General features: G+C 42.1%; 2 protein-coding genes across 2 annotated transcripts in view; both read right to left on the reverse strand.

The window, feature by feature from the left end:
- Window positions 1-24,527, reverse strand: part of Cab39 (calcium binding protein 39) — an 82,097-nt gene extending 57,570 nt beyond the window's left edge. The window contains exon 1 of the mRNA XM_048344555.1: window positions 24,394-24,527. The gene's annotated coding sequence lies outside the window, so the exon portion shown is untranslated. The remainder of the gene's footprint in view (window positions 1-24,393) is intronic.
- On the reverse strand, window positions 23,940-25,052 carry LOC125350823 (probable serine/threonine-protein kinase samkC). Its single transcript, XM_048345723.1, has 4 exons — window positions 24,881-25,052; window positions 24,630-24,806; window positions 24,394-24,590; window positions 23,940-24,062 (listed from the first exon to the last, which is right to left on the reverse strand). The coding sequence occupies exons 1-4, from the start codon at window positions 25,050-25,052 to the stop codon at window positions 23,940-23,942; spliced, it is 669 nt and encodes a 222-aa protein (XP_048201680.1).
- Window positions 25,053-27,731: the final 2,679 nt, after the last annotated feature.

A 27,731-nucleotide genomic window follows, 5' to 3' on the forward strand; every position in this document is an offset into this window, starting at 1 on the left:
CTAAAGAATGTGACAAATATACACTGTTGAAATGATTTCTTTTGACCCCAAAGAAAGAGATTGGTATTCTTTTGACTCTTCATTGCTAAGAGATATTATTTTTGTTTATTGATAAGTAAAATACAGCTCAAAAGTATTAGATGACTCAACTAAAATGAAGCTAGTGGGCTGGAGATATGGCCTAGTGGTAAAAGAGCTCGCCTCGTATACATGAAGCCCTGGGTTCAATTCCCCAGCACCACATATATAGAAAAAAGCCGGAAGTGGAGCTGTGACTCAAGAGGTAGAGTGCTAGCCTTGAGCAAAAAGAAGCCAGGGACAGTGCTCAGGCCCTGAGTCCATGCCCCAGGACTGGCAACAAAAACAAAAACAAATAAATAAAATGAAGCTAGTAAGTAAAGTGGAAGAGCTGAAATTTCAAACCAGGTGTTTAACAACCTCAAAGCAGTATTTAATCAGTTGTTCAGTATCCTTCACATTATAACAAATATATCCATTATGTATGAGTAACCTTCAATGTATTCCTTACCTCTAATCGCACCTCTACTAATATATACATACCAACAGATGTTTCTTTACGATCTATGTACAAACATGGCTACAGAATAATTCTTTTTTTTTTTTTTTTGGCCAGTCCTGGGCCTTGGACTCAGGGCCTGAGCACTGTCCCTGGCTTCCTTTTGCTCAAGGCTAGCACTTTGCCACTTGAGCCACAGCACCACTTCTGGCTGTTTTCTGTATATGTGGTGCTGGGGAATCGAACCCAGGGCCTCATGTATACGAGGCAAGCTCTCTTGCCACTAGGCCATATCCCCAGCCCCAGAATAATTCTTTAAAGAAACAGGAAAAAGGAAAACAGCCGGAATCCTTGGAAAACATAGCTGAACAATGCAAAGTCTGTCATTAATGACAGCCTGAATCCTTTCCATGAAGTCTCAGAGTCTGGGTATGGACACCCTGCAGAGAAGGCAGTGGGGAGGACACCTCCTTCAGCCCTGCCACATCTCTGTAGCCCATACACAGGTCTACCCAAACAGCAGCCTTTTTGAGAAAATGCTGTTGCTACTAAAGTCCCTTCAAGTATATGCCCTGTTTTCTCAAAATGTTTTAAAAGAAGTACTGAAAGACTTCAAACTTTTAAAAATATTTTCAGGTTTTAGAGGGCAAAGTAGAACATTGTTAATGAAACATTTTCCATGATCTGAAAGCTAAACATGGACTTGTTATTATGTCATATGGACATGATTCCATTTTTGTATTCTAAAGCACTAAATAAGCCTGCATTAACCTATCCCTAATGTACTCTCAGAAGTTTAAGTGTTTAAAAAATATTTTAAGTTAATAAATCTTTGCTCTGAATAAATTAGTAGAATGAGAACTTAATTAAAAGGGGTTACTATTCATAACGTTTTAAGTGTCTGTGATCCTCTAAAAAGGTTTCTGTTACGCCTTGAAAATTCTGGAATGAAGAACGTCAAATTATGAATATTTAAGGAATATTCTGTAATGGTAAAGTTCATTCCTTATCAAACAACAAAACAGCATATAGATACACAGCATATGTTTATAAGAGAGAAGCCTTTGCTTCAGCAGGTAATTTTTCTATAACATACATACATATAGATATAGATGTACACACACACATTTTTTTTCTGGTTGGTTGTGGGGCTTGAACTGAACCCCTTTGTGCTCAAGGCTAGCATTCTACCACTTGCGCCACTTCCTGTTTTTGAGTGGGTAATTGGAGATAGAGTCTCAGGGGATTTTTCTGCCCAAGCCCACATCTTCAAACCTTAGCCCCTGAGTAGTTAGGATTACAGGCATGAGCCACTGGTGCCCAGCTTTACAAAGATTTTTTAAAAACTAATACCACTTGTAGAAAGCTATGTGTTAACTTTATAAACAGAAACCTCATGTTACACCTCAAATACTGAGAATCACACTACTGTCAAGTTTTACTGTAATCAAGTCAGGGTAACATGTAGTCATAGAAACATGTAGCATGTATTTCAAAGATCAAAGTTATGGTAATTGACTACAATAGAATATGTCAATCTGCCGTAAGTCCTTTTCTGGAACAAGGTGGGATGTGTATAAACATCCACTTACACAGTTTTAGAATTTACTTAAAGGTGTGGTTGGAAGTACTGTAACCAAGCTTAACATAATTAACTCTCAGCAAAATTGTAACATGTTGGTAGGGGCAACAACGATTGATCAAGATGCACTGTACTCACAACTACTTAAAAGACGGTAAAAAATTAAATACAAAAACAAGTGCTCCCTCCAAAATGTGACTCTGTTCCAAGTCACAGACATGCTGCCACACACACATGTAAGTGTGAGCATGTGCACACATACACACATGCGCGGTTTGACTTCTGCTCATTATATAGTAAGTCATTAGTCCCAGATGGATAATTATCCCACTGTACTTTTATTGTTAAAAGTTAAGTCTTCTCAGGAACAAAAGAAATGGTACCAAAAGAAGGGGGTACTTTTTCTGTTTTTGGTGGTACTAGGGTTTTGACTCAGGTCCTTGTGCTTGGTAGGCAGATACACTACTTGCTTGAGTCACTTTCTTCAGCTCCTTTTGGGTTTCATTTCCTTTAGGTAGCATCTCATGTTTTTGCTGAAGAACTGGTCTTGTACTGTGATCCTTCTGTGAATGACCTCCCACAGAACTAGGGCCACGTTCATGTGCCACCACACGTGCATACTGATTGAGATGGGGTTTCAGTAGCTTTCTGTTTGGTCTAGCTTTGATCCTCTACCTCCCAGGTGACTGGGATTAGAGGTATGAACCACTGCCACATACCCAGCTTTTCAATGAGTACACTTTTCAATGAGTACAACTGCTTCTAGTTGTAACTAGATGAATACCAGTTTCTAATCAGCTTGAAGTATCGAGTTAAAAACATTAAAGTGTATGTTTGTATATTTCAATTTTCTGAGTATAGTTTACCAAATCAGTAGTAATTCCACACAAAATGCCTTTACTATCTATCTTTTAAATGAACTATAAAATTAACTACACTTTTTTTCAGAGTTGAAATTGTTAGGTTAATGCAGCTGAGTCAACATAGGGTCATCTCATTACTTTTGCAAAAGACAGGCTTTATTTAGCCTCTCTAGTTTTGGGATTACAGTTGTGTACCACTCCACTCAGCTATGGGCCTTATTTCTAATGAGTTCGTATGTCCTTTCCTTTTCCTACAGATCTACCTACCCAGCTTTATTTGGTCTTAAGATACCAAAGCAGTTTTATCCCTTGAGGTCAAATAAAGTAAGGGAAAAGAATTTGCAGTTCCTTGTCTTCCATTTACTAACCAGGCCCTCTGACCCAGAAGTCACTGGACAAAGTCAGCTTCCTCATTTTTACAGAAGTTGAGGAAATGAGGGCAGGGTGTGGTGGTACAGCTACCCGGAAGGCTGTGAGACGCTGAGATCTGGTTCAAAGCCACCTCAGGCAAAAAAGAATTATCAAGACCCTATCTGAAAAGAGAGCTAAAAAATGGCAAATGGACTCAGTGTGACCCCAGTGGCAGAGTGCTCCTAGCAAACACAAGGTCCGGAGGCCAATCCCTACTACTGGGGGAAAAAAAAGTTCTGGTTTTTTGTTGTTTTTTTGAGGAAGATTCCTGACATGTCCATTTTAGAAATCCATTTATTCATAGGGAATGGCTGAGCAAAGGAAAGGGTCTTTTTGGTTATTGAAAGGCCATACAATGTTTTATGCAAATCCTGTGTATCAGATACCAGAGTAAATGAAGCTAAAGAGGGTGAGGGACTCAAGACCAGGCAGCAGTCTAAGTAGTTTCCCTCCATATCTATCATCTCTGTAACAAAACATGAAGGTCCAAACATCTCGAACAATCTTAACTCATAACAAAAGCTTATGCCAATTTGCATGGAGTGACCATTTACTTGGCAACTAATCAATGCCAGGCTCTACTAATCCTTGACTTTTGTCAATATGACCAGTTTAAAAAAATGCCATCTTTTTTATTTCCTCTTCCTTTTATCCTCCTGATAATTCTTTTGGTTAACACTAGCAGTCAGTGGATAACAATGAGTTTACTTTCAATTTTATCTTCTTACTAAGATTAGTTGCAAAACTCTATTACCCATTAGTCTACTGTATGTGGAGTCTTAGGGATTTGTGGAATTTTAAACATTTTAGTTTACATTTTATGTATGTATGGGGTTGAACTCCAGGCCTAATACCTGTGTGGTGGTTTTTTTACTTGAGCCACACCTCTAGTTCTGATTTGTGGGATATTGTACAATTACATTATCCGTTTGGCTTTCCTTCCTTCCCTTCTTCCTTCCTTTTTTTTTTTTTTGTTTTCCTACTTTATCATTTGTATTTCAACACTGTCACTTAATGTACATACTTTTTTTAGGGCTTTATCAATCTTTTAAAATAATTTTGAACTTCCTACTAAGGTTTCAACAGTGCCTTGAATATAAGTGCAATATTTCATCTTTACAGATATCATTGTTTATAATTAGTGTTATATTTTTCAAAAATAGACCATTCTAATGGAGCATCATTTAAAATGTCTCATTATACTATCCAGTTTCTGGAGTTGTTGCTTTCACTACAGCACTGCTTGGCTGTGGGCAGAAAAAGCCCACACGAAATCCACTGTAACACCTTCAGGATCTTTGTTTCTCCAGTTAATCACATCTCATTAACCTGGTGTTGGGATGCACAGTATAATCATTACATATGGCAATTACACCTAAACACATATTAAGAAAATGTGATACAAAGCACCTTTATTTAAATTTGATGTATTTGTTTAAAAATCAGAGGCCTATGATTTAAGGATATTTAAAAAATAGAAGAAGCATTCCTTTTAGCAATGAATCCATTAATGGTGAAACAGGCTTCCCATTGCTAGACATCATCCTACTCTCAGCTAAGGGAAAAGGCTACAACTTGAAGTTGACAAAATATGCCATCAAGTTTGGGGCACCATTTTAGTTAGAAATATTCTGAACTTCCAACCCTAAGCATGGAGGCAGGCAAGACTGAGTAAGCATGGTGAGAGCTGTCATGAAGAAGGAAATCAGAGCATTCTGCTGAACAGTTTGATCAGACATGTTGCTATATGCATTACCATCCCCACAGTAGCCTGTGAAGTGACTGAAGCAAGAAGCATTCAATTGGACTTAATCAGCAACTACATTTAGCAGAGCAGACAATCAAATTAGTTAGTTCATCAGCTGAAGTTTTGTTATAGAGATGATGAACACAGAGGGGAAACTCAATTAGAAAATCCCCTTGTTAATTCTCCAGGCATCCCAGTTTGTCACTGTCCTTCGGAGTGTGGTACTCCAAACTGGATCCCTAAGTCCATCTGTGATGGGCAACCAAGACTATCCATAAATGTACTCTTAAGCAACATTAATAGGTTCAACAGTCACACTACACAACAAATATACTTTTTGATGAGTAATTTAGTCTTTCCTGCATGTCCACTTATTTACTTATTTACTTACACACCTACAAGACTGAACGATTATTTCTATTAAATTCCTTCTGACCTGCATTCACTACCCAGTGCATTATTAGCTTCCCCTACCAGGTTCCTGTCAACTATAAACTCAATCAGCAAATCACACAGATCTTCCTTCACCCCTTGTTAAAAGCACAAATAGGTCAAAGAGGACACAGTATTGGGTCTATCCAGTGAAAACCTGCCATCAATATCTTATGTAGTTACTTAAATTCCCTAAAGCCACCAGGACTCTTACCTGAATACTAATGGTGGCTTACAGATTCATCAAGTTAAAAAGCAAGTGATCACCAGGCAGCACTACTGTCCTACCTGACTAAATTGATTTCTTAACTCTGATAGGCTAGGACCTGCAGTTAGTAAGATAAGATTTAAAATCAACCAGACTCTTTCATTAATGATAGATATTGTGTACATGTATGTACAGGCATGCCAGTTCTGGGGCTTGAACACAGGGCCTGGGTACTGTCCTTGAGCTTTTGTGCTTAAGGCTAGTGCTCTACCACTTGAGCCACAGCTCTACTTCCAGCTTTATGGGTTAATTGGAGATAAAAGTCTCATGGACTTTCCTGCCACAGCTGGCTTCAAACTGCTGCAATCCTCAGATCACAGCCTCCTTAGTGGCTAGGATTACAGGTTTTAGCTACCAGTGCCTAGCTATCGTATTCGTAATGCTGGACTCCTCAAATTGTCACAAAATACAAATATTTTGCCACTGTCTAAGACCTTTATTTATTTATTTATACTTATTTAAGTATAGTTATGTATTACAAAGCATTACTTATAAACACCTGTTAATACATGAAAAACTGGTTTCTCTGATCTTTCATCAATCTGACATTTTCTAGTCCCACCTATAATGATTTATTTATAGTAAGGAATTAAGTCATATTATCATATTTTTTAGAATTACTTCCAGAAAATGAAAATTTCAAATATTTCTAGGCAAAGCAGGAAAGGTTAATGAATGTCCATAATTTAAGACTGAGAAGCTACGAATCTTCAAGGATGAAGTTATAATCTACTTTTCTTTTGGTTAAATTTATTTATTTATTTATTTATTTTTTGGCCAGTCCTGGGCCTTGGACTCAGGGCCTGAGCACTGTCCCTGGCTTCTTTTTGCTCAAGGCAAGCACTCTGCCACTTGAGCCACAGAGCCACTTCTGGCCGTTTTCTATATATATGTGGTGCTGGGGAATCAAACTCAGGATTTCATGTATGTGAGGCAAGCACACTTGCCACTAGGCCATATTCCCAGCCCCTGGTTAAATTTATTATTCATTTAGCCACAAGATTGTGCAAATAAAGTCCATATAAGCAAACATGATGGTCTTACCCACACTTTTGTAAATAAGAAAAGCAAACAGCCAATTCTGCTCTTTTGGAAAGATAGTTCCTTAAAAAGAATGTCCAGTTCAAGACCTGAGCTGTAAATAGATGAGAAAATTTTAAGCCAAATTTAAATATGGTAAAACAAAAACCACCTTTTAAAAAATTACTTTTGGATCAAAGAATTAACAAGGCATATTAAACATCACCTTTAGTGATTCTGAGGTGTTATGCCTGAAAATGGTGAAGTGACTTTAGGGTTTTTGTTTTGTTTTGCTTAGTCATTCTAATGAGGTGCTCTTTTGGGGGAAAATTCTTAAAACTTCCATATATAACCTTGAACTTACTTCTTCTACAGGACCAGATATAAACTCAGAAAATCATTCTCCTCAGGCCTGAATACTACTATTTCTGTTCCTGGCCAAATGCCCACAAAAGCAAAAACATGCCACAAACCCAGCCTAAGCGGAACCACCATAGTTGGAGATTTGAAGGTCTGTTCTCTTTCTAAACTGCTCAAAGGCTGCTGTATAATGGGATTTGGTGTAAATAGATCTTTTCCAGCAGAAGTATTTGGAGTCACAGAATGCACAATTACATGGCCCTTTAGAGGACCATGTAGAACATTCTACCAGTGTTATTCCTGAGAATTCTCCCAGCCAGTCTCCACATCAGCACACTGACTGGCCTACCTATGAGGGGTTGATACGGGCTTGAAAGAACATTCATTGCTCAATGAAATAATATGGCTGAAAAACATTTAACTCCAGAGTTAATTATTGAACCTCAGTCATCAGAGTGATAAAACTTCATATAAAAGCTTTTAAATAGGTCCCCATCACACTGCCAAAATTCAGTTCGTAAACCAAAAGATGAGAACTTAATGACACCATGTGTAAGAAGACAGGTCCCCCCCACCCCACGACTTACATAGTATCACTAACAAGCATACTACCAGACCCTGAATGAAAAAACTCCCAACAGGTTAACATTAACAAGTTCAGATCCATAGGGAACCATGTGTTGAAGAGCAACAGACACAGCTTCTTGAACTTTTAGAGACTGAAAATGGCTCAAGGCCAGAAAATGTATCACAATTGGCTGGATAGCTTTATGTAACAATCTTAAGGTAAGGAAACACAATTACTTTGTAATTTCTTTAAGCTCTCATAGGTAACAAAGTATCCAGTACAAGAAAGGCAAACCATGAAAAACTCCCTGAAAACCCAAGTGCTATTTTCAGAATAACCACAAGCCTTCTTTCCCTGTCTAAGAGCATTCATTTCTCTGTATGGAGTGGTGCTTTTCAGGTAAGTGTTGGCATGATACAGTTAGACTGGGAAATTTACTATTGAATCTGAAAGCAGTATCTAAAATATACAACAAAAGCATTTTTACATCCAAGGGAGTATTCAAAGTTCTAATATGAAGCCCCCAAACAGGAAGAGCCACCAAAGATATGCTTAACTTACACAAAAAAAACTTACTTCCCTGCACAAATCTTGAACATACATTTGCATTTTTCTTTTACTAGCTAAGCAGAGGAATGTAGTTACCTCAAGTGATTGTGATGACTAAATGTTTGAGAAAGTCCTCTGCTACCTCCAAAGCCCAAACAACTCATACAAATGAAGATGATCACACCTCAAAAATCTACCCTCTTGATTTTTAACTCTTTCTCGTGAGATGGGGCTGCTGTGAACCATGGCAACCTATGAGAATCTTGCTGATTTAAACAGAAAGTTATACTGATTAAAATTAAGACTGCTCCAGGTGTTCTCAGAGGGGACAGATAAAATTTGTGAAGCTTTTTCAGACTACAAAATAATGTAAGCTATGACACTGACAGTAGCTTTTAAATCCAGGGGCAGAAGAGGGCACACTTTCCAGACACATTGGTCTTATCTATATTTCTATGCTGTGAACTTAAGAACAGAAAAGTTCCTAATGAGAAAGGGTTTTTTGTTGTTGTTGTTTGTTTGCCAGTCCTGGGGTTTGAACTCAGGGCCTGGGCTCTGTCCCTGAGCCTCTCTTTACTCAAGGCTAGCACTCTACCACTTGAGCCACAGTGCCACTTCTAGGTTTTTGTTGTTGTTGTTGTTGTTTTGCTTATGTGGTACTGAGGAATTGAACCCAGGGCTTCATGCATGCTAGGCAAGCACTCTACCACTAAGCCACATTCCCAGCCCAGAGAGGATCTTACTAATAGCCCAAACTGGCCTCAAACTCAAGATGCTTATGCCTTATAAGTTCTGGGATTTTAAGGCATGCCCTACTATGCCCAGCTAGAAAGTCTTTTTTATACTACTTATGGCATAAAATAATGTCAATTGAACACATCTGCACACTGCATACAAACTGTTTTCTGAAGATGGGACAGAAAGGAAAACACACTGCTCATCTTCTCATTCCCTTATGTGGTAAATATGCAACTGTACTGCCAGCGTCATGTCACTGCAACAAAATACCTGAGATAGGCTAACTTAAGGAGAGGTCTATTTTGATCACAATTGTTCAAGGGCGTGACACCTGTTACCACTTCAGTTCTGGTAGGGGCCCTTTGGGCTGTTATGATTGATAGCAATGGCAGGAGCCAGTGCAGCAGGTAATGATTACATCACAAACAGAAATCCACAGAGAAATTAGGTGTGGCCCTCTAAGGAGAATCAGAGGTCCCAGGAGAACCACCTTAATATCTTTAGAGGGCACAATTATAACCTAGAACCTCCTGCTAGACTCTTACCTCTCACAGGTCTCACTTGGCACCTCACCATCACACTAAGAACCAAGCCACTAAGCACACAAACACTTGGGGGAACAAATTGATCACAAAGCATCTAAGTAATGAATACGAAAGCAATCTAAGTTTAGCAGGCAGTTACAAGCTTGAACCTTAGCACCACAATAAATCTGTTAGATGTCGCAAAATCTAGTGTGTCTATTTTCTTACTGAGATAGAAACAGGAGACAGGGCCAAGGGTGATTTCAAATTTAAGCACATTAAACAAGCAGCATGTATGGTATACATAACAATAGGGAACTTCAATGATTTTTCTTGAGAGTTGAGTAATTCCAATCTGTCATAGTGGTCTGGAGGCCTTTGTCATGAGAGATGGCTGCCTGGGCTCATTCCTCTGAAGACTCTCTAGCGTGAAATGCTTACCCATTACTCTTCCTCCTGGAAAGAAAAAGGCAAGTGTTTCCAGGCTGATGTAATGGGTGTAATGTGTAAGGTATTGTAGACATGAAGATTTAAATACCAATCTTTTAAGTCAAATATTTTACCAGGTATACAAAAAGTATTCTATTTAATTAGTGTTTAAAAATCCTACTCATAAAAGGATGGCTGAGAGCTGGGAATATGGCCTCGTGGCAAGAGTGCCTGCCTCATATATATGAAGCCCTGGGTTCGATTCCCCAGCACCACATATACAGAAAATGGCCAGAAGTGGCGCTGTGGCTCAAGTGGCAGAGTGCTAGCCTTGAGCAAGAAGAAGCCAGGGACAGTGCTTAGGCCCTGAGTCCAAGCCCCAGGACTGGCAAAAATTAATTAAATAAATAAAAATTAAAAATTAAAAAAAAAGGATGGCTGAGTTTTATTTGCAAACCACTATGGTATAACTCTATTCCAGTCTCTGCAGGGAAAGTAACAACACAAGCAGGGAGATGACAGGCAAAGGGCACAGTGGAAATGGAAATGATGAGATAAACTAAAATGCTACCCAATCAATACTAGTGGGTTTAGACTCAACTAATAACGAGTACTCTGGATACCACCTATTCCCTGTCCCTTTCCATATTATGGAAGGGCTGATTTTTTTTTTTTTTTATCACTGCACTTAAGAGAGTTTGAGAATGTATGGCCCAGTCTTCTATGGATTCTCCAGGGACTTTGAGGATAACTCTGTGACCAGAAGTGCTAAAACAAGGCCACCTTTTTTTGTTGTTATCTATACATAATTGTACAAATGGGTTTCAATTCAACACGTCAGTTTATGAGTACAATGCAACCTGATCTGTGTTGCCCCTTCCTTCATTCTCCCCCCATTATTTTTCAACCCTGTCTATCCCCTCAAGGTAGAACAGGTCCTACTTACATTTTTGTGCTGGTCCTGGGGCTTGAACTCGGGGCCTGGGTATTGTCCCTGAGCATGTTTACTAGCAGTCTTGAGCCACAGCTCCACTTCCCACTTTTCTGGTGCTTAGAGATAAGAGTCTCAGATTTTCCTGCCTGGGCTGGCTTTCAACTGTGATCCTAAGACCTCAGTCTCCTGAATAGCTAGACTTACAGACATGAGCCACTAATGTACAGCAAACAAGGCCTATTTTCAAGGTAAAATTTGAGACAAAGGACAAAATAAGAATAGGGACAATGCCTGGGGAAAATAACCAAGAACTTTTTTCATAAACTTTTATCAAAGACATATGAAGAAATTGGATTAAGATAACCCCAACAATCCCTTATGGAACAGCCACTCTATTTGACCCCCTCTGCTTCCTTTCCCCTCTCCCTACCACACACACCCCTCACTGTTGTCTGTGGGATGTGCTAGTCTAGGAATCACTAAAAAGGCAAGCTAACTTCCCCCCTCCCCCCAGTTCTGGGGCTTGAACTCAGGGTCTGAGCACCGTCCCTGGCTTCTTTTTGCTCAAGGCTAGCACTCTACCACTTAAGCCACAGAGCCACTTCTGGCCTTTTCTATATATGTGGTGCTAAGAAAGAGAGCCTAGGGCTTCATGTATATGAGGCAAGCACTCTTGCAACTAGGCCATATTCCCAGCCCCCAAGTTAAACTTTTAACCTGTGAGGGAGTCAGTATCTACAGACTATATCCCTAAGATGGAACACTTAGAAAGTGCAAGTGGCCAAGTTTTCAACAGGTAGAGCAAGCTAGTTTGCAAATAAGAAATGGGTCTTCCTAGTGGTACTCCTGATTCCAGCTGTTCATGAAACCCAAGTGCCACCTTGCCTTTATCCATACCTTGAATGTTTGACTCTTCCCCAAGATGTAACTACTAGCTACCCCCACTTCCCCCGCTTTGTTAATAAAGGGGCCATCTCCTAGGTTTCATGGCTCTCGGTCTCTTCCCTAAGAGCATCTCTGATCACAGGGCACAGACATTTCTGGTCTTAACCCTATGAAGAGGGTTCAAGTGGCCTGATGGAGACTTGACCCTTCCATGTATCAACTTTTGGGGCTGGAGATCTGAAATGTCTCACTACAAGACAGGAAAAGTAAATGATATCATTATCAACCACTTAAAGACTGGAATTCTGTGAGGCATAGTGGCACACACCCACACCTAACACTCTGAAGCCGAGGCAGGAGGATATTGAGGCTAAAGCCAGCCTGGGCTATACAGGAAGAACTTGTCCCAAAAACAGAACAACAAAGACAAAAACACTGGAAGCCTCCAATTTGTCCTTCAGTAGCTCCTAAGAAGCTACATATGTGAGGACGGAACAAGAAGGGACTGGGGCACAAAGTGCTTACATTTAGAATCTCTGATTCCTGGCTTGAGGAAAAGTAGAGTATTTTAGAGCTCTAACATCACAGTTCTCATTTGGAGGAAAGGAATCCTCTAAAAGGACCAGTGAGTGCTTTGGCTCCAGAATGAACCTCAGAATCAAGCTACCCCAGGAGACAGCTACTTTTGCAAAGCAGAATGTCAGAATGCATACTCCATGGGCCATTTCAGGAAGCTAGAGAGAAGCAATGTGTATGAGGATAACAGGGTCAAATGTGTATTTTCCCTAGCATATCAGGATACTTGTTTACCTCTACTAAACTGTGACTAACTTGGTCTAGCTAAGGTTCTGTTCATTTACCCACCTGGCAAGAACAAATAACTCTTCACTTAAGAGTAGGAGCTAGCAGGGTAAAGTGAACATCAATATTTGTACTGAAGACAGTCTTTCTGCAATATTTGATATTTCAAACCAGTAAGTAACTGCCTAGTAAAAAGTCACTAAGTTCGTGTAAAGATATGCCCACCTCCCACCAGCCTTGCTGATCCATACCAGGTGGTAAACTTTCCTCCTCTAGGCACAGACTTCATTATTTTGATTCCTCTCCTCCTGCTCTCATGGCTGAAGGATCAGAAAAGGTTGATTTCCTTTTCTCAGCAGCCAAGGACCAAACTCTTCCCCAGTCCAATCTTTGAGCTAATTGCCCAGGCTTATGAACCTTTGTATTTTAATTTTTTTTAAGAACTACATTTCCACAGGGCATGCCTAGGGCAATCTCTGGTACCCTTCAAAGGCTGGGCTACTAGGCGAAAACCAACAGTGAGAGATTGTGCTTGTGTTCTGAATCCAGATGAAGTAAAAAGTGTTTCCTTAAAACCCCAGCATGTGATCTTATGACTTTGAAATGACAAGTTATGAGTCCTCTTGCTCAAAGGGTAATGTCACCAGTCTATCAGCTTTCTTTCCTTTGATCAGTGTGACCTTGACTTTCTACAGGTGTCTAACACTGCATCGAATGAGGTGGTGTACCAAAATCTCTGTAGCATAAATGGGAAAGCTCTCATTTCTCAATTATCTTTAATAATTCAAAGCAAACTATTTCCTTCTATGTAACAGCTATTTTGAAGTAACAGCTTTATTTAAAATAATTCACACACAATTTACCTATTTAAGGCATACAATTCAATGGTTCTTAGGATATTCAGAGATCAATAACCACCACTACAATCAATAAAAGGTATAGATTTTTTTTAGACAATGGCATTTATAGTAAGCATGAAAATAATCTTTATTTTTTTTCCTGGATTACATGAAATGAACACCTTTACATATAGATATATACTGGACCAAACTATTTTCCAGAACAGCCATATCAGCAGTTCATGAAATTATTTTGTCTTAGGACTCAACATATCTCAACTAACATTAAACTGTAGTTTAAGGTTCCCACTGCTTATTTCATTTATTTTACTTAGCTACTACCTAAACTGACTATTCATCTATCCAATATTTTAGAACTTGTCTGAAAAGCAGCAGTGCAAGAGTTAACAGTATAAGCTCCAATTAGAGTCAAAGGTAAAGACCACCAGGCTGTTTGGTAGGTGTGCATCAAAACTCCTCACCTTTGGAGTCTCCATTACTTGGAAAATGGCTTCACATTTTACAATGAAAAGAGTAACTAGGGCAACATTTAAGACTGTAGGACTAGCTTACTAGTAAGTAGTAGTTATCCATAATCCATTTTTCTGGGCTTTTACCATACTGAGTAAATATCAACCCTTTGTTCACTATTATGAGAACCTATTTCCTCATTTACATCTTTGGATTTCTTTCCTTTTGATCACTTGACAGCATGGAAAGTTGCTTGTAAGGTCTGATAATACTCAAATAATTTTCGTTTATTCATTCTTTCATCAGATATACTTTCAAGGGTAGCTTAGTTATCAGAATTGATTTTCCTGAGATGGGGACATGGCTTAGTGGTAAAGCCAAGTACAAAGTCCTCAGTTTGAACTCTAGTATGGCAAAAACAAAAAGAAATTTAAAAACCCACAACAACCCAAAAAACAAAAACACCCAAGAACGAGCAAATGTCCAAAAAATCTCTTTTGCTAAATACTTTTTCCCCCTACTCATGTTCCTTTGTATCTTCTATTGAGTTTTATAAGTTGAGTTTTAAAAAGTGTAGCAATACTCTGTGGCCAATAAGACACTGACAACTGAGTTAGCATTGATACACTTGATTTTAACTAAGATTTTTCTTGCTAAACCTTCCCATTCAAGAATATGGCAGTTCTCTATCCTTAAGTCCTTTCATGTAGAAATTCATAGCTTCTGGGGCTGGGAATGTGGCCTAGTGGTAGAGTGCTTGCCTAGCATGCATGAAGATGAAGCCCACCCTGGGTTCGATTCCTCAGCACCACATAAGCAGAAAAAACCGGAAGTGGCGCTGTGGCTCAAGGGGTAGAGTGCTAGCCTTGAGCAAAGAAGCCAGGGACAGTGCTCAGGCCCTGAATCCAAGCCCCAGGACTGGCAAAAAAAGAAAGAAAGAGAAATTCATAGCTTCTTAGGAAAATACTCTTTCTTTTGTCAATTTTGGGGCTTGAACTCAGGACCTGGGCATTGTCCCTGAGCTGTTTTGTTCAAGGCTAGTACTCTACCACTTTGAGCCACAGTGCCACTTCTGGGTTTTGAATGGTTAATTGGAGATAAGAGTCTCTCAAAGACTTTTCTGCCTGGGCTGGCTTTGAACTGCCATCCTCAGATCTCAGCCTCCTGGCTGAGAATACTCTAGTTTAAGGTTCCCACTGCTTATTTACATTTATTTTGTTTAGCTACTACCTGAACTGACTGTTCATCTATCCAATATTTTAGAACTTGTCTGAAAGGCAGCAGTGCAAGGGTTAACAGCATAAGCTCTAATCAGTGTCAAAGTTAAAGACCACCAGGCTGTTTGGTAGAGGTGTGCATCAAAACTCCTCAGCAAAACACCAGCTGAGAATACTTTTCTTGGTAGAGATCCCAAACATCTCATGTAAAATTCCCTCATTTTAGACATTTTCATTGCTATAATAGAATATAATGATATTGCTAAAAAGAAAAGTGCTATCAATTTCTGAAATCTTTATGTGGTATACAGTCACCGTACTGAACTCTGAGTTCTTCATTTGACTGTCTTGATTTCTTAGGTTTAAGACTGTGACTATGTAAATACATATTGATTTTTTTTCTACCAGTTTTCAATAGTTTTATCTTTTGATATATTCTTGTACTGGAAATAATTGTAGCAAATATCAGCTGGTTTTCTGATCTTCAAAGTTCATAAATCAGGAAGAACTAGTTAATTAACACGTATCTTGGCACATATTAAGATGATGCAGCCCAAGGATTAAATATATACCAGTCTCAGACCCCTAGGGGGTAAAACCAGATTCTATGTCTTACGTGTAATTAATTTTGGGGCAAACTCCTTTATCCTGAACCTCTTCATCTGTAAAATGAGAGTAACAGTAACAACCTCTTAGGTTTTTTGAATTAGCTGAGAATGCAGGTAAAGTGATTAGAAAAACATCTGGCACACAGTAACTACCAACTTGTACCATCTTTAATAATTTTGCTCTTCGGGGCTGGGAGTATGGCCTAGTGGCAAGAGTGCTTGCCTTCTACACATGAAGCTCACAGTTTGATTCCCCAGCAGCACATATATGGAAAACGGCCAGAGCTGTGGCTCAAGTGGCAGAGTGCTAGCCTTGAGCAAGAAGAGGCCAGGGACAGTGCTCAGGCCCTGAGTCCAAGGCCCAGGACTGGCCAAAAAATAAAAAATTAAAAAAAATAATTTTACTCTTCTTTTCCTCTCCCCCTCTGGGCAGTAGTGAGGACTGAACCAGGGTCCTTATACAAACTTGGCAAGTACTCTTACTTATGCCACATTCCCAGCCCCTTTAATATTTCTGTTCCTAAGATTGTGTCTTGCAACCTTTGCCAGATCTGGCTTCAACCTCAGATCCTCTGATACTCCCTCTGGCTACCACTAACATGGACTGAATTATAGTCCCATTATACCTAGTAATAATTTCCTATTTAATATTTGATATAACTTCTGGTGTTTTACTTAGGACTTTCATGGGACCTTTAGTGAGTGAAATTGGAGTTTATGCTAGTTTTCTAACATGAATTTGCTATCTTTGGGTATTTTTCTAGGACTTAGAATATATTCTATGAGAGGGCTTTTGATCCTCAGTGCTGGGGCAGAACCCAGCAGGCTAGTGCCCTACCACAGTCGAAGCTGTATCTCCAGCTTCCCCCATCTTCTAAAAAGATTTTCAAATCCTAGAAAGTTTCCCAAGTAACACTGTGAGGTTGAATAATTTTCAGCTAATCTCACTATTAGAATCTTACCAGGAAAAGAACTAATACATGCATGGCAGCTTCTGGAAATCAACACTTAGTTAAGGACTTAGCAATCAACATCAAGTTCAGTCTCTAGGATTTGTGAATTCTATCTTTTCCTTGTTTAGAGAAACAGTGCTTAAACTTATCTAATTTTCCTGTAAGGCTCCATTTCTTCACGACTCCTCAAAGATCACTGCTGGCAACTCAGTAATGTGAAAGTTCTCTCCATGTTCTGGGAAAACAGGCATCCTGATTGGGAGACTTGATCTGCTTTCGTATCACATTTTCTGTTCCGGGATGACTCTACAATCCATTGTCTGTGGTAGAGCAGCAAAGTATGGTAGGTTATAGGTCAAGCTCTGCAGTCAGGGTTTCCAGTCTAGGGCCTTTCTCTAGGTATATAACTTCAGATCAGTTACTTAGCTTCTTTTCATTCATTATGCATCTGAAAATATGAACATGAAAACAGGGTTCTTATGGAATTAAATGAGCTAAATATTGATAGAAGTCTCAAACAATGCACCAGCACTTGTTAAGTATGTATATGATAGCAATCATTTATTCTTTTTTGGTTTTTGGTGCCAAGCTAGGGCTTGAATTCAGGGCCTGGGCACTAACGCTCTACCACATGAGCTACAGTTCCATTTCCAGCATCTTACTGGCTATTTGGAGAAAAGATTCTCATGGACTTTCCAGCCTGGGCTGAAATAAGACAGAATAATGGGGAATTATGGCCAGAAAATACTGCTCTTAGGACTGTTCTTTGTTTTTCTGTATTTGATTCTTCATTTTTGGTCTTTTCCATTCTCATCTTCTTTGGTTAATGTTTTCCTTTCCCTAAAACAGCTCATAGATCTTACAACCGATTGTGATAATAAACTCACAATTCTGAGTGTGACAAATTCTTGTGAGGTTTGAGGATTTGTTCATAAGACCTGATTTCCTTAGGTTCTACTACAATCATTTAAGTTACTTCCTGATTTTTCATAAGTATAAGGATAGAAAATCAGAAAATACATTCTAATTTCATATTTACTCTATGCAGAAAACTTCAGTACTATGAAGTAACTCCAGGCATCTGACCAACTAAGTGGGAGACAAAACATGTTTCTTGAAAACCACAATTCATACCATAAAGTTCTAATAAAGAAACAGACTACAAGCAAAATCAGAACTACCTAGTACAGGAGAAAAAAGTTAAAGCGTACATGTGCACGTGCGTGCGCACACACACACACACATGCACACGCACGCACCCGCATATACACACATGCAAACACACAAAAAATCATAAGACATAAGAGAAAGACAGACTTCCGGGGTACTCAACCTGGGCCACTTGGCATAATAACAGGTGACTGAAGCCCAGGAAGGTGGAGTGACTTGACTCAAGTGACAGCATGATTAGTCAACCAGTCAGGAGTCAGCCGGGCCAATTCCCAGGCTGTTAGCTTTCCCACCATAACACAGGCTTCCTTTCCATCCTTACTCCTAAGACTGACATGAAAAACAAGTACTACCTACTGGCCTAGCTAAACTATAAGCCACTAATCAAATTATAACTATACAACTCAAGTATTTAGAACAAACCATCTCATTCTGGATTTTAACATGGAGTTACTGTTTGAAAACCTATTAAAATTCTTAATAGCCTCTATTCATAAAATTTTAATCTAAAATACTAAGTAAGTAACCAAGACCCTATGGAGGAAAATAAAACTTTCAGATGACGAAGCCACGCCCTACTCCAAGAATACTGATTTTGAACTGAAGCTGACCTGTGCTCCAATCCTAGCTCAACTGCAATATGTGTATGACATCTGCCTACTTCAAGAGGTTTGCCTGAGGACTTACTTCTCAAATTTAGCTAGTAATTTTTGCTCATCTGCCTTGATCTCCTTGTCCATTTCAACCTTTAATTTACAGCCAACAAACTTGCCAACTACATCACAATTATAACATTAGGACATTACACCAAACAGGACTATATGCCCCAAAGCATTTACTATATATTGTGGCTACAATCTTTAGCAATGTTAACTAAAGGGTTTATGCTTGCATAAAATATAGAAATTTTACTCAAGCAATGTAGATGAAGAATGAAGAAAATCCAGTCATGCAGCTGATAACGTAGAACAATAACTCTAGGTAAAGTGACTTCACTTTGCAGAAAGCTCAATCTACAAAGCTAACCAAACATGCTCTGGTTACAGTGGGCCTCAGTGTTCCCACCTACAGAAAGTTCCCAGCCACTGACTAGCTTGAAATTCTAGTTTCTTCCACTCAGAACAGTTTATTAGTATCACAAAACTTAGGATGTTTGGACATTTGATGTGTGCCAGGATCTGTTTTGAGTATATAATGTAGTAGCTCACTTAATCCTATAACCCTCTCAGGAAAGAGAAGTTATGGAATTTTTTGTCTAAGGTTATAGAACCCTTAGGAGGAGAGGTTAAGTCCAAATCTAGGTTGTCTGTCTATACACCTATGCTGATGATCTAGATCCTCTGATCCAAGAGTGAGCCCTACAGCTATGTAAAATGTATTTACGCAATTGTGGCTAAATACACCTAATATTTAACCTGTGGAGGAAGAGAACAGACATATTAACTGTACACACGCATTTTAAAAGGACCCTATATAAAAGAGCAAGCTTCAGTCCATTAGATAAGGCTATAAAGTAGCAAATTAAGACCAAGCTACAAAAGGTACATTTTGTTTCCAACATTTTATCAAAATGAATCAAAGTGTTGCCATGTTTTAACATGATCCTACTTCTTGGTCCTCAACAGTTTACTCATTGCATAATGCTCCCAAAGAATAATTACCACATAAAACCATACTAGTTAATTAGGTTTCGTCTTTTTAACATGCATATGAAAATGCACACATAAAACTGGCTATGGTGGTTCCTATCTGTAATCCTAGCACACAGGAAGCAGGGGTGGGAGGATCACAAGTTCATAGACAGCCTGGGTTGCACAGTGTCTCAAAAAGGAAAAAAGTACATGCATATCACACACACACACACACACACACACACACACATACACACACACACACAACCATGCACATAGCTCCAACTTAAAACACTATATTCTGAGTCTGAGCAGCAAAATCTCAAGTTAGAAATATTAAGGAATAAGTATGCCATGAACATTGCCAACATAATGTCCAGAGCAGGTTTTATCTCCCTCCTCTGGGGCCACTTCACACCTGACTGACCTCTTGCAATTCTTTGCATGCCATTCTCCTTCCCTCTGCTGGTTTAGTTTCACAGCTGCGACAAACCACCATTCTGTCCTCCCCTGTCCCACTTCAGAAGTTAAAAGCACAGTGATACTAGCAAACTTCAGGAGTAGAAATGACACAATGGAGGACTACACATACATGCTGAATGGCCATGAGCTGTTAACCTTCAACCTATGCTCTGCCACCACCCTACTACTGGAGCACTTTTCTCCTCATCCAATCCTTGGAAGGCCAGGGAAACAGAAGCACAACATTGATCATTTTATTCCCAGACTAGTCCTCTCTATAAATGGTGATGGTGGTAACAGTTGTCTCAGTTTCCTCTTCCCCAGCATTCTAAACTGATAAAAATGGTTTGAGTCCAGTTAGTTCCACAGTTATTAAGAGAACAGAGTCAGGGATGGTGCATCTGTAATCCCAGCACTCAGGAGGCTGGAGGAGGAGGAACAGGAGTTTGAGACCAGTTGGGGCAACGTAGAAGCCCCAACACACAAGCCCCCCCACCCACACACAAAATCTCTCACTGCTCATTTCCTCCTTTAATTACAGACAGCTCCAACACTAGTCTTCTCTCCAATAAAAGTCCAAAGAATGATGACTTAATCCTTGTGCAATTTTTAAGCTTCTTGGCTTCATCTGCATTCACACAAATTCAGGATCATTATACATAAATAACTAAATACCAAGTCAAAAGTAATGTAGCCCAGAGGTTGATATAAATTTCACCTTTATTCCCACACTTATTCACACAACAAAATTCTGCCTGTAAAAAACCAGCTGGGGGTAGGGATTCACACCTGTAATCTTAGCTACTAAGGAGGATGTGAGCTGAGGATCATAGTTCAAAGCCAGCCCAGGCAGGGAAGACTCCATGAGACCCTTACCCAGCTGCAGCTAGAAGTGGAGCAGTGGCTCAAATGGTAGAGCACTAGTCTTGAGGGAAAAGGCTCAGGGACAGGGCCTAGGCCTTGAGTTCAAGCCCCATACTAATATTATGAAGGACATTCCTATTTCTCTAACACCCCAGGACATCCATAAAGTCAAACTCTCAAATAAATAAACCATGGAAAAGAGCCACGTGGACTTTCCAAAGCAGTAAAACAAATACCAACAAAGGTAACCAACTATCTGAAATGAAATTCTATCCTACTATTGAGTATTGTTTTTTTCCTGTGTGGGGAGTATGTGTGTCTATATTTCTATGGCAGAAAGTAAGTGTGGCTGGTAAGTGAACCTGGAAAGAAAAGCTCTTGGAAAGTATGGCAGTAGTCACACAAATCTATAATCTCACAAAAGAAAAGCCTTTGATAAATATTCCAAAGTAATAAAGATGCTGTGTGTTACACACATTTGCAATACACAAATAAAAATTCAAATGAAACCAAATTATAAAACCAAGCCCCATTCTTAACTTGGCCTTTCTTAACTAACCTTTTAACTTCATATAAATTTTAGCCCTAACTCAACATCTCATTTTATATACCAACAGAAACAAAGGCTACTGCATTTGAGAATGCAAAGCACAAAGGAACAGATTTAATACAAGGACTTGTAGTCTTTAAAATGCTAATGAACTGAAGTGAGCTACCTAGAAATTTTAAAAAGCTCCCCTTGTAATTATAACAAATCATTTCATAACAAATTACATATTTGGTTTTAAAAATGCTAATTAAAAAACCTAAACATGCAGTCTGAGTCTTTGTGATGTCATGTTCAAAATGCAGTTGACCTATGTGGATAGCTCTAGTATAAAGACTATTTTTAGGAGTGTAATGGGGGTGGTGAGAAGGGGCACTGCATTGAACAGTGTATAAGACACAGGATGCCAACTACAAAAGTAATCTTTTCACAGAGCCCTTCTAAAAGTACATCTGCTAATGTAGCAGAGATCTGTGGTACTCCTTTCCATCCCTCCCGATCACAGACCAATGAGAACATTATTTACTAAGCATTAGAATCCTAACTTTGTTGGGTGCTATAATCCTAGCTACTTAAGAGGCTGAGATCTGAGGATTGAGATTTGAAGCCAGCATGAGCAGAAAAGTCATCAGACTGTTATCTCCAATAAACCACTCAAAAAGAAAAAGCTAGAAGTGGAGCAGTGGCTCAAGTGGCAGAGCACTAGCCTTGAGCACAAAAGCTCAGGAACAAAGTCCGGTCCCTGAGTTCAAGCCCCAGGACTGGAATAAAAGATTTTCTTTTCTTTTTCAAAAGCTTATAGGGATATTAACAAATATATTTCAAATAAGCCTTTGGGGGGAAAAAAGTCTTTGGAGAAGTTCTGTTCAGCTATTAAATATTAAACATGACTACTGAATTTCATTTGCGTAAACAATGCAACCTTGCTCACAAATACTATTATTACTATTAATAATAATCTAAGACTTCCTTTTCTTGGGAAAAATGTAAATATAAAAAGAAAATATAAACGTACATAGATGTACATATTCCTGCAAAGAAAGTATACACATAAGACTGAAAAGGAAATATGCAAAAATGTTAATAATGATTTAAATGACAATATTAAAAATTCCAGTACTGAGCCAGCATGGTGCCACATGCTTATAATCTCAGCACTCAGGAGGATAAAAACAGGAGAATTCCAAGATCCAGGACAGCTTGGGCTACAGAGACGTGGTCTTGTAGAGAAAAAAAAATCCAGTACTTTCTGAATTTTAGAGATTATGTTTTAATCTGATAAGCAAATTTTAACAACTGAAAAAAAGCTGGCATTCACTTGTTAACATACAACAAATAAGTGCTTACAAAACCAACACAGATTCTGAGTTGCTTAGACCAGGTCGGATTTTGTAGACTTCAAACACAAGTACTAATTACTTGCTGGCAATTCCCAAAACTGTAAAGAAGAGCTAAAAACTTCTGGCTCTCCCATTCTTTTCACAACTAAAAATAAATTACCTTCCTAGGAAAAAAGGTCTGGGTCCAACTTCCTCTAGAACATAAGCGATACTTCCCGAGTTTTAGGAAATCACTGATTTGGACTGCTTTACGCAATGCCATTCCAAAGAAACAATTTAGGTTTACCTCGGTAATTCAGGCTGGCCCAGTGATAGGTGTGTGGACACCTAACAAAATTACAGGAGTCCAGATGCGTTTTAGGGAAGTCACTGACAAAAACGCCTTCCGTGGGCAAACTAGCGTGTATACATACACACACACACACACGCATCTTTCCAGAACCTCTTGAGAGCCTTACGAATTTCTGCAAAGAGGTACTTGGCCTGGCTTGGCTCCGGATAAGACTTAAACATCCGGGAAACTGTCAAAAAAATCGATCTCAAACTGCATTCAATTCGAGGGGACAGAATGTCAAATCCTGGCTGAGGCCTCCTCCTCCTCCTCCTCCACCTCTCCTTTCTTTCTTAAGAGCGCCTTTTAATAAAATGCCCTAGCATACATTTCCGGGCTCATGAGTCACAGAGAAATGAGCTCTAAGTTTCTTTCAGAAGGTCGCTCCAACAGCTCCTCTTCTCACAGCGCTCAAGGATGTGGCCCCAAAATACCTCTTGTAAGCCCGTCCCACCTCACCAGGGCCCCCGGGGCCAGCAACCTCGACGATCGAGGCTTCCCAAGTCGTGCCTGCCTTGGGTACCTTTGTCCTCTAGCCTTTCGCCACCCGGGCTTCTCCCAATCCCACCCGGGGCCTCCGCCAGTCTCCCCAGCTACCGACCGGTCGCCTCGCCCAGGGAAGCCCTTCCCAGGTTCGTGGCGAGGCGGAGGCGATCGATCGAACGGGGTCCCGTCTTCCCCCCCCCCCCCCCGGGGGGCACCTTTTCAAAAAGCACTTCGCAGTTCCATCCGCGGGACTTTTATCGCCTCGGTCCCGGTAATCGTGGTGTATTTGTGTGTGGGTCTTATCTCCAATACCAGAGGCTCCCTCCCGGGGAGGGGGGGGGGGAACCTCCGCGCCCGGTTCTCCTTGGAATTCCTCCGGCGCGGACCCCCAACTAAGGGGGTTCAATGGCTGCAACGACCCAAAAACTCGGGAACGAGACGATCGCACGGTTCCTAAACCAGAAATCGGTTACTGCTTCCCCGCTCCCCGCAAGGACTTCCCGAGAGCCGAAAGCCTGCGCGGGGCCGGGAGCCGAGGCTCCGGGCGGTGGGAGGGTGGGAGGGTGTGGGGGGGGGGAGTGACAGTTGACCCGGCCCCGTACTTCCCGACTCCCGGCCGGGGGGGACGCGCCGAGCCGCGGAGCCGCCCCAGAGGCGCCCGCCACACGGGAGGCGCCGGGACCGACCGGCCCCGGCCCGGCCCGGAACCCGGACGCCGCCACCCGAGAAAATGGAGGGAGCCGGAGCCGGAGCCGGAGCCGGGGTCTGGGTCGGGGCCGGGGCCGGGGCCGGACGGAAGCCGGAGGGCGACCGCGCCGCGAGAAGGGCCGGGCCGGGGTCACTCACGGGGCTGGGCCGGGCCGGGCGGCTCCCTCTCGGCCTCTGCGTCGTCGCCGTCCCCGTCCTCCGCCGCCGCCGCCGCCGCCTCGGGCTGCTCGCTCGGTCCCCGCGGCGCGGCGCGGGCGCTCGGCCCCTCCGTTGTCTTCCGCCGCTGCTGTTCCCGGCTACGGGCTCCCGCGGCGGCGGCGGCGGCGGCGGCGGCGGCGGCGGTGGCGGCGGTGGTGGCGGCGGCGGCTGCGGCTGCTGCGCGGGCGGACAGTGGCTCCGAGGTTCCCGCCGGTGGCCTCCGCACGCCTCTGCTCCCCCGGGCTGCTGCTGCTGCTGCTGCTGCTGCTGCTGCTGCTGCTGCTGTTGCTGCTGTGAGGCCCGGCGCCGCCTCGGCCTCCGCCTTCGCTCGGCTCCTGAACCCTCAGAGTCTCCTCAGGCCGCGCCGCTCCCGGCGCCCCGCGCCCCGCTCCGGCCCGAGCCCGGCTTTGACGTGCGCACCGCGCACGCGCCGGAGACGCGACGTCGTCTCCGGCGCAGCAACGCCCTCCGTCCGGCTGCGGACGCCCCCCGGCGGCCGGGAGGACCCGGTGCGCCGCAGTCACGCGGGGCAGGCCTTTCAGAGGGGATGCCGGCTTCTCGCCCTGCAGCCCCTCCCGGGCATCCGGACTGCTGGGCATCTTGGAGGACCCTCCCGCACTAAAGCTTTTAACGTGTGCCCTCCCATCCGTTCATACGGGCGGAGAACATACGTGGGACTTCATCCTAGCAACTCCTGACACCAACGAAAGCGATGGGATGTTCCAAAGTGGTTAGAACTCGGCCTAGATTTAAACCTCAACGTGTCCACCATTTACTATCCATGGTCTATTTCGTGTCATTGCCTGGAATTCTTACATTTAGTTTAAAATAAATAAATAAAATAAATAACAGTAACAAACCAAGTCAAGCCTGGCATCAGTGTCTCACACCTGTAACCCTAGGCACCCAGGAGGCTGAGTTCCAAGGATCGCTGTCCAAAGCTAGCTAGCCCAGGCAGCCCCTGAGACTGTCATCTCCAAGAAAGCACACACACACACACACACACACACACACACACACACACACACACAGCTGAAAATGGAGCTGGGCTAGCCTTAAGCACAAAATATCAGCATTACATTCAGGCTCATCTGAGTTCAAGGCCCAGAACTCTTCCCCCACCCCCTCCCAACCGCCCCCCCACACACACAGTGTAATACTATGTGGATGAACAAGTAATGTTATTACAGGGGTCTTCAAGAGTCCGATCCCTCAATTGCCCATATGTGCGCTTGTTTCTTTGCTTTTTGATGCATAATTGAACAAGATAGTTGACTTCCTACCATGTTCTGGCCAGTGGTCTAGGCAGGGGGGGGAGGGGGGAGGGCAGTTAGTACACAGTCCTTGTCCCTGTAATAGTCAGCAAAGAAGGCAACACATCTACCATAGAGCAGTTCGAAATGCTTTGGAGAAAAATAGCCCTAGTGAAGCGAGTGCATGTGTTGCTAATTCCCGTGCTCCTTACAGGAGCATCTACCAGAAGAAAGTGAAAGCCTGTGAAGGAGCAGATGGACCAAGAGATGAAGGGGAGTGCCAGAAAGCCGGAGGACAGGATAGAGACTGGGAGAGCAGAGACTGGGGGCCTCCTCACCCACATGACGACTTGGGTGCTTAAACTGTAAGTGATGAGAAGTTATTTACAGGCTCTGGGGCAGAGAAGGGATGTGGTCTGACATTTTAAAAGGGTTGCTGTGGCTGTGGTGTAAAGAACAGGCTGAGGCCCCAAGGTTTTCAGCGAGGATGCTAGTTAGAGACTGTTGAAATCATCTAGTTGGATGGGAGAGGTTCTAGCCCAGATGTAGGGAGCTTGTCTAGTATTTAGGAATCCTGGGGTGGGGAAGAGAGAAACAGAGAGCGACAGAGAAAAACACACACAGGGGAGGGGGAGGAGGAGGGGGAGGGGAGGAGGGGGGAGGAGGGGGGAGGGGGGAGGGGGAGGGGAGGGGGAGGAGGGGGAGGGGAGGAGGGGGAGGAGGGGAGAGTGGCTATTGGAAAGAGGGGAGAGAGAAGCAAGAATTCAGTGGTCAGTTCTAGACATTTACTGGTACACTGTGGGGATTTCGCTAAAATCAAATCCTTCTTTTCTCAAGAAACTTTATGATGGGATTTAGTGGTGCAGGGAGGACTTCTTTCTGCACAGGTAGTGTGAGTGAGTGTGAGCTGCCTGATGGATGCACAGCAGGAGCAGGTTGCATGCGGAAGTGTGCTGTCGGGAGCAGGTGCCCAGTCTGGAGATGGACTGGGGAGTCTTCAGAACCTCAGCACTCTGAGACCATCTAGGGAAGAACTGTTAACAGAGGGCAAGGCCAAGCCAGGTACCAGTGGCTCACGCCTTTAATCCTAGCTACTCAGGAGGCTGAGATCCGAGGATCGTGGTTCAAAGCCAACCCAGACAAGAAAGTCCATGAGACTATCATCTCCAATAAACAGTTCAGAAAAAGCTGGAAGTGATTCTGTGGCTCATGTGGTAGAACGCTAGCCTTGAACAAAAAGAAGCTCAGGGACAGTGCTCAGGCTGAGTTCAAGCCCCAGGACTGGCAAAAAAAAAAAAAAAAAAAAAAAAGGCCAACACAAGAGCTGACTCAATGTCTCTAATAGTGAGACAGTGAGAGAGAACCAACAAAAGATCAAGAGGAGCAACCACCAGGGTAGGGGAGGAGATGCAGGAAGCTCACCTTCTGGGAAACCAAGGACACCCTTCTGGAAGGAGAATGGACCGCTGGTGCAATGGAGCTCTGAGTTCAAATGAGGCTAAGAGGGGTGGGTGATCCCCATTGGTTTCAACCTCATGGAGGCAACCAGTGCCCTAAGAGCTGTTTCACTGGAGACAGGATTTGTGGAAGCCTGAGCGGAAAGATTCCAAGGAGAAAGAAATAAGGCCTAGAAATATTTCTGGGATGAAAAAGACTCGAGAGAGATCATGAGGCTACACAACTTTTTCATGATGCTTCGCTTCTTCAGAGGAGCAGAGAATGAGGGAGGGGGGTAGCTGGTGGGTAGTGTGCGGTCAAGGCAAGGTTGTAGGCTTTGTTTTGGTTTGTTTTCAGTTCCTTTTGCTTGCAGAGGGGAATTATGACAGTATGCTTCAATGCTGATGTGATTGGTTCGGTAGAGGGGGAAAATGTGGCGATGCAGGTATGGGAAGCATATTCTGGAATGCTGTGCTTGACTGAACGAGAAAAGAAGGCGAAGGTGCAAAGCTCAGTGGAGCGCTTGTCCTAGGACAGGTACAAGGTGGTGTTCGTCTCCCAGGTTCAAGAGAATAGGGTGAAACATGG

Source organism: Perognathus longimembris, chromosome 4 (genome assembly GCF_023159225.1).
Source record: "Perognathus longimembris pacificus isolate PPM17 chromosome 4, ASM2315922v1, whole genome shotgun sequence".
Classification (NCBI taxonomy): Eukaryota; Metazoa; Chordata; class Mammalia; order Rodentia; family Heteromyidae; genus Perognathus; species Perognathus longimembris.

What these genes read in the sequence shown, in the direction of transcription:
- LOC125350823 (XM_048345723.1), bottom strand. Translation starts at nt 25,052, where the DNA reads ATGCCCAGCAGTCCGGATGCCCGGGAGGGGCTGCAGGGCGAGAAGCCG. An exon ending in CCACTGTCCGCCCGCGCAGC is followed by an intron (nt 24,591 to 24,629) that starts AGCCGCAGCCGC and finishes CGCCACCGCCGC; the next exon opens with CGCCGCCGCCGCCGCCGCCG. An exon ending in GCCCGGCCCGGCCCAGCCCC is followed by an intron (nt 24,063 to 24,393) that starts GTGAGTGACCCC and finishes GGCCCCGCGCAG; the next exon opens with GCTTTCGGCTCTCGGGAAGT.